The sequence below is a fragment of the Nicotiana tabacum genome, chromosome 16 (genome assembly GCF_000715075.1).
Source record: "Nicotiana tabacum cultivar K326 chromosome 16, ASM71507v2, whole genome shotgun sequence".
Classification (NCBI taxonomy): Eukaryota; Viridiplantae; Streptophyta; class Magnoliopsida; order Solanales; family Solanaceae; genus Nicotiana; species Nicotiana tabacum.
Window position 1 is genome coordinate 131777391 of NC_134095.1, and position 7301 is coordinate 131784691.

Here is a 7301-nt window from a genome sequence, read left to right on the forward strand (position 1 = left end):
AGATGAGTCACAGGTTAAAATACAAGTTATTGAATAAATGGGACGGATTAATGAGTAGTAGATTTTTTTTATCTATATATGCTGACATGAACAATCGTTAATTTTAAGGGGTAGAAGTGGTCTACTTTACTAACGGCAAGGATAGTTTTGATATAAAAAAATAACAAAGGGCAAAAGTGATCTATTTTCTATAGTTGAAGGGTAGTTTCGGCTCTTTTCTATTTCTTACGACTTGTTTTGGAACTTTTAAGAGAGAGTTCAAGTAACTCTTTAAAAAAATTACAAAGTAAGTTTATTGGGTCAATTCGTGGCTAAATCTAGTTAGATATCACACCCAAAATAGTTGAGACTAACACTATTATGGATTGAATCACTATGATTTCATTCAAAAGCTTCAAGAACACCCCATAAAGTTAATTAGGATTTGAAGTTTAAAAGGTAATCTTTCACCCTACTTTTAGATATTGTTTTAATTAAAATTATGAATAATGTTAGCAACTTGAAAACACTACAAGGGTAAGATTTAACACAAGACTTAGAAAACTAAAATCTTGAATTAGGGTAAGGCAAAGTTTAATTGAAAGGAATAAATTTCTTGGGGATTAATAGGTTGTTTGGCCAAGCTTCTTTTTGGCTAAAAGTGCTTGCCAAAAGCACTTTTGACCAAAAATTGAGATATTTGGCCAAACTTTTGGAAGGAAAAAGTGCTTTTGAAGAGAAGCAAAAGCATTTTTGGAGAAGCAGAAAAAAGTAGTTTCTCTCCAAAAGCACTTTTTTGAGAAGCACTTTTGAGAAAAATACACTCAGAAACAGTTTTTTAAAGCTTGGCCAAACACTAATTGCTGTTCAGAAGTGTTTTTCAAACTAATTAGCCAAACACAAACTACTTCTCACCAAAAATACTTTTGAGAAAATCACTTTTGAGAAAAAAACATTTCTCAAAATAAGCTGATTTTTACAGCTTGGCCAAACGGGCTATAGGACGGATTGTAGCTGCGTTACTTAATGTAGGTTGAGGTTCTCGAATGTTATTGGCACGCATAGAGGCTAGCTTAGTTGGAAATGAAGGATTTTGAGGTAAGGTGAGGCACACTCTCCTAAGATAGGATACTATGTGTTTAATAAATTACTTTAGTATAGAATTTAAATTTTAACTTACCCCATAACTTCTGCAACCACAATATAGACGACCCAAATTTTTTTGGCGTGCAAGATAATCTTAATTAGTAGAGCTTCTTCTTCACAATAACCGGAGGGTGCGGAATGTGCTATTGGCTAAGATATAAGGAAAATAATAGAAATCTGAAAAATTAAGAATTGTAGAAGAAGGAAGGCGAAGATTTGGCTCTATTAAATAACGGGGATGGAGAAAATATTGGGAATTTTAGAGAAGAGAACATTGGGGAAAGGGAATTCCAATTTTGGGCATTTTTAGAAAAAGATTTCTCTGGGGCTATTTTAAAATTAGATTTAATCAGTCTAATATATCATTAACCGATATATTATTAGCTCAATCCTACTAGAGAGTTGTTCACCTATGAAACAATATTTCGGGTTTCAGACCAGCCTTGTTATATGGGGTTGAATGTTGGTCACTTAAAAATTTTTATATTCAGAAGATGAAAGTAGCAGAGATGAGGATGATGACATGAATGTCCGGGCACACTACGCTGGATAAGATTAGGAATGAAGATATTCGGGAGAAGGTGAGCGTGGCTCCCATAGACGACAAGATGCAGAAAACGAGACTTAGATGGTTCGGACATGTGCGGAGGAGAAGCCAAGATGTCCCAGTGAGGAGGTGTGGGTGGTTGGTTTTGGTGGGTATGAGAAGAGGTAGAGAGTGACCTAAGAAGTATTGGAGTGAGGTGATCAAACATGACATGATGCGACTTTAGATTTTCGAGGACATAACTCTTGATAGGAAGATGTGAAGGTCGAACATTAGAGTTGAAGGTTAGGAGGGGATCAAACGTTTTTCTTCTTTGCAACCGAGGGGTGAGGCTAGTGTGCTAGGGTTTTGTCTTGGACTGCTAGTGGTTTATATTGTTTCCACACTATTTTTTCGTTTTTTCATAGTACTGCGGCTTTATTACTGGTTGATGTTATTGTTTTTTCATCGATTTTCTGTTTTTTACAATGCTAATATTATTTTTCTAATTTTGTTGCTGTCACAAATTCTACTGTTTATTTTCATCTTCTTGAGCTGAGGGTCTCTCAAAATAGTCTCTTTATCCCTCCGGAATAGGGGTAAGGTATGCGTACCCTCTATCCTTTCTAAACTCCACTTATGAAGTTTTAATTAGTTATCGTTGTTGTTGTTGTTCCTCGGGGAAAAGAAAAAGCAGAAAAAAAAAGCTGAGTCGGGCCTTATAATTAAAGCCTCCCTTGAAAAAGAGTGTGGTGTTATTTCTTTGAATAAGCCAAAACACGTGGAAAGAAAATACTGGCAAGAAGGTAAATAGTGTTTCGGTGGCTATTTTTGTCTCGAGGGACCCAAAGCATTATTGGACTCTTAACTTTCTTGTTTTATTTCTTCAATTGAATACTTGGCTTCTTTCCTTGTCAAATAATTAGCTCGTGCAAGGATCATTTCCACATATCATCCAGTGACACAGGCTCAGAGTTTGCATTGTAATGGAACTAGTGAACCATATAAAACAATTTAAATACGTAATGCGACTTTCTTAATTAATAGTACTAGCTTTGAAACAAAATTGAGAGGCCACCTTTCTTTAGGGGCGCGGAGGGAAAATCATATAATAGCAAGTCAGTTATTATTTTTATTAGAAAATTAATTACAATTACATGGAATTACCTTATAAATGATTTGGTTGTATAAATATCTTGCATACTCTCGAAACGATACAAGCGATGTGTGATATCATACAATTAACAAAAGTGAGAAGATAAACAGATAAAGAGGAGTTCTTGAAATGCATCCACAAACACAAACCTAATTATACTATTGGGATTCCATATATTCTTGATGCATATTCGCATAAGGGCGAATATAGGCCTTTTAATAAAAGACAAATGTAACTTATCTTGATACTGTTCTTCTGTTTTTTTCAATATCTATCTTTCTGTGCTAACCATATGGTGTTATGTAATTAAGTGATAATTACATTAGGGAACTGTCAAACCACATTAGGACATGGTTGTACAGACAAGTGACCAACAATTAGGAATGTGAGTTTACGAGAGTGTTTGACTAAGCTTATAAGTTGCTCAAAGTGGTTTATAAACACTTTTGGCTTATTTACGCGTTTGGTAAACACCCAAAGTACTCATAAGTCAAGTGCTTATAAGCTAAAATCAGCCATAAGTCATAAGCTCGTCACCCCCAACTTATGACTTTTCAGCTTATAAGTACTTTTAGTTTGACCAACACTTTTACTAGTTTATCCTTAATAATATTTTTTAATTCACAAAACACTTTTCCCAAAATAAATTTCTTGACTTTCTCTTCATTCCATATTCATTGTTAATTCTTTTCTTTACAAAGAAATATGTAATTTATGATATTTTGAAAAAAAATTCAAGGGTATTTTAGTCATTTTAACAAAAGATTAGCTTATCAACTCTTTTTAATCAAACACATCAACTGCTTATTATCAGTTTCAACACTTCTATCCTTATGCGTAAATGCTTATTTTAAAAATCAATTTCAGCAGTTCAAACTTATCAGCTATTTTCAATAAGCTAATCCAAACGGACTCTAACATAAGGCATCTCCATTTTAAACACATTTCTGGATACAATTAGGCAGTGAACTCATAAACAAGCAGAGAGCCAAAAATAATGAGAAGAGAGTGAAAGCTGAAAAATAATGAAGTTGTTAGTAACCCACGTAAGGGATTTCACCCGCTAATACTAGCTGTGGTAGATTCACTAACCCACCTATCATTCACAGAATTTGGTGAAAGATGTAATGTAGATTTCATCAGTTGTACATCATCTTCTGATTCATCTACATTGTCAATGACATTAATCTCTTCTTTCTTCTGGCTTTCAAACTCGCCCCTCCGAATCGCCTTTAGAATTTCCAACACTTGATCCATTGTTGGCCTCATCTCCTTCTCAAGTTGCAGACATTGAAAAGCTAGGTCTGCAACTGAAGTAGTCATTCTCCTAACTTCAGCATCGGACTCGTAACCAAGAGACGGATCAATCAACTCCTCAAATGCACATTTCAAAATCTTGTTTAATGCAAAGTTAGCCAAACTAATTTCATCCTTATGTCTTCTTATATCCACAGCAGGCAGTGATGATATCAGCTCAACAAGGACAACCCCGAAGCTATACACATCGCTTTTATTAGTTAACTGATAGCATGCATGATATTCTGGATCGACATATCCAGGCGTCCCCTGAGGAGCAGTCGAGATATGAGTTACATCATGTGGAGAAAGTCTTGACAGCCCAAAATCCGCAACTTTGACACCAAAATTGTTGTCAAGGAGAATGTTAGTAGTCTTAACATCACGGTGTATTATGTCAGAAGCGTGGAGATAAGCTAAAGCGCTGGCAGTTTCTATGGCAATTTTCATGCGGATAGGCCATATAAGGCTACTCCCGTTCTTTGCTTTTTCTCCGTGGAGGTGATCAGCAATTGTTCCATTTGGAATGTATTCATAAACGAGGAGGAGTTCACGACTATGCCTTGATGTGCAGCCATAAAGCATAACAAGATTCTGGTGCCTTAGGCGAGTAAGAATTTCAACTTCATTCTTGAATTGCACCATCCTCTTGGAACTTTGCTCGTACAGGCGTTTCACTGCAACTTCCCTCCCATCACGAAGTTTACCTGATAAAAGAACTACATTATTAGCTTACTGAAATATGTTACCAACTCATAGCATTGATACAATAATGCAAAAACTCAGTGGCTTGAATTATAATGGCTTATTACCATGGTATACAGTTCCAAAACCTCCGTCTCCAAGTTCTTTGGAGGAATCGAAATTATTGGTGGCTTCTTCAAGTGTAGAGTAGGAGAAGACAGGAACTCCAAAGTACTTGCTGCAACCTTCAAGATCTTGACTCGAGGAATCAGAATATGTATTTCTTGTGAAGAAGTAAGAACAACCACCCTTTCCTTTCTTGAAACGCCAGATAAAAATACTAAGGCAAATTGAAAGGATCAAGCCAATTACTGCAGATAAGACTGAAGCAAACAACAGAGGAAACTAATCAAATTTTGTTTGAAAAATGACTACAGAACAGTGGAACACAGCTGAAGAAGACAATATGGGAGCAAATTGAGTAAATCTGGTAATATGAAAAGGATTTGCAGTTATAGATAGTTACCTATAACTAGAATTCGCTTTGACTTTCTTCTTGCTGCAATCAAATCAAATTAACAAAAAGGTTAGATAAATGTTCCACGAGGAGGAGGGACTGAGAGTTAATTATGACTAACTTATGCTGCAATATAAATCCATAACAAGATCAAGAGAGGACTTCTAAAACAATCTGCAGCACAAATAGAGTGGTGAGATTATAAACTTGGTAATGGACTAGTAAAATCCAGCAGGATTCTTCTGAAAAATGTGTCCCGAGAAGTAGCAGAGCTACGATTTTCACTAAGGAGTGTCAAAATTTAAAGAAGAAAATACGCGAAGAAGTCAAGGGATTCAACACATAGTAGTATATATACACTTTAAAAAAATTACCTATCTAAACAGTGCATTTTTTCGGCAAAGTGGTATCCGTTGACACCCCTTGGAGTTATGTAGCTCCATCACCGGTCCCAAGTAACACATTGAAACAAGCAGAACATTTGGAAATACTTATGGCTCACAAGCTATGCAATTAAAATGACAAACTGAAACTGACAGTGTAAATTGCAAAGATTAGGCCAAGAATTCCAACAAAAACTGATGATACATAGGAGAGCACCCAGTTTCATGAAAGCAGTCCATTTTTAGATCTCCAAAAACGAGAAGCGATCATTCAAAGTAGAATTAGAGAAAGCTCACAGTATTGTATGACAAGCATATTGGGCCCATAACAAGAACATCTAAAATATATATTGCAGTGTAAGGAAGAGCAGTTAAGTATACAATTACTTTGGCAGAAAAATTTACCTTTGGGATTTTGGGAACACAGAAAATTGTTGTTGCTGTCAGCTAAACATCGACCTCCTTGATAGTAACATTTACTACAATCATCAGAGAGGCTCCACTGAATTGTAAAATTCGCGGTTAAGAGATCAAACAAGCTACTATTTTGAGTTAACTGTTGTGACCTCCATTTGATTGGCAATTGAATCAGTGAACAGTTATTAGGAATATCTCCCTCTGGTGCATCCGAGTAGCCTTCCCTCCATGTTGTCGGATACTTGTAGTAAATGCTGAAGCCACTACAATTAGTATAATGCTTATAGTCACGAAAATAGTAATCATTCGTGCTTCTATCGATGTCTAGACTGTTGTTGCATTTGAACAAGGTAATATTACGTTCATTGGTTCTAAACGAGATGGAAGGGGAACTTGGAAAAGATAGATCTTTATCGAAAGAATTGCAACTGTTTCTTGCCAATAAATCATTAAACCTAAGGTCTAAAACTCTATAACTATTCTTATACGACCGTTGTTGCAGAGCAGTGTAAACATTTCCTCCCAAAGGAATTGTTGGATTTGGTTTAGCATCACAATCTATGATATACAATCCACAAGCGGGTTGTGAGGATGCAGAAAAAGGAAACCTCACATTTCCAAGGATCCCACAATTAAATTCCTCGGGGCAGCTATCTCGGGATTGATTCTGAGCTTGATTTGAATGAAAGATGAGAAACTGATAGAAAATCAAGAAAACTGACAAATAATCTAAAGCTAACATTCTCGAATCTCGTATTAATTATAGTTTGACATAACATATGGAACAATCTAAACAAGGAAAGAATCAGAAAGAAAATAATATTTTGTTGCATTTAAGTATACTTTCTCTTGTTGTTCTTTTCCTGCACCACATGTTTTATTCCTATCCCTTAAACACGTTAGTTGACTTAGAATATTGGCTCTGAGCCTCTGACCACTTGAGGAAACAATCAAAAGGTGGGCTGAAAAAAGTGGGATCTGACTTACCAAAATGGAGGACTTTGCCCACTATTATGTCCATTTGACTAGCCATATAAGACTTTTCAAACTAAGTCATTTTCTTCAATTTCACCAATATAAACAGGTCATTAGCAACGACATTTCAAGAGAACATGTGCTTAGTTTGAAATGTTAAGGAAAAAAAAACTGGCTTTGCATCTTCTTTTCTTGTAATTATATTGATCCAACGTGAAGGGA

The 7301-nt window shown here is 35.6% G+C and overlaps 1 protein-coding gene across 1 annotated transcript; it reads right to left on the reverse strand.

Moving 5' to 3' along the window:
- Positions 1-3722: 3722 nt before the first annotated feature.
- On the reverse strand, positions 3723-7039 carry LOC107814863 (LEAF RUST 10 DISEASE-RESISTANCE LOCUS RECEPTOR-LIKE PROTEIN KINASE-like 1.1). The gene is made up of 4 exons (XM_016640358.2): positions 6093-7039; positions 5314-5346; positions 4916-5170; positions 3723-4810 (listed from the first exon to the last, which is right to left on the reverse strand). The coding sequence occupies exons 1-4, from the start codon at positions 6844-6846 to the stop codon at positions 3864-3866; spliced, it is 1989 nt and encodes a 662-aa protein (XP_016495844.1). The 5' UTR covers positions 6847-7039; the 3' UTR covers positions 3723-3863.
- Positions 7040-7301: the final 262 nt, after the last annotated feature.

Excerpts from the sequence above, each read along its gene's own strand:
- LOC107814863 (XM_016640358.2), bottom strand. The coding sequence starts at position 6,846 with ATGTTAGCTTTAGATTATTTGTCAGTTTTCTTGATTTTCTATCAGTTT. Across the intron at positions 5,347-6,092 it reads GTGTTCCCAAAATCCCAAAG|CAAGAAGAAAGTCAAAGCGA; the intron begins GTAAATTTTTCT and ends ATTTGATTGCAG. Across the intron at positions 4,811-4,915 it reads TTTTGGAACTGTATACCATG|GTAAACTTCGTGATGGGAGG; the intron begins GTAATAAGCCAT and ends TTCTTTTATCAG.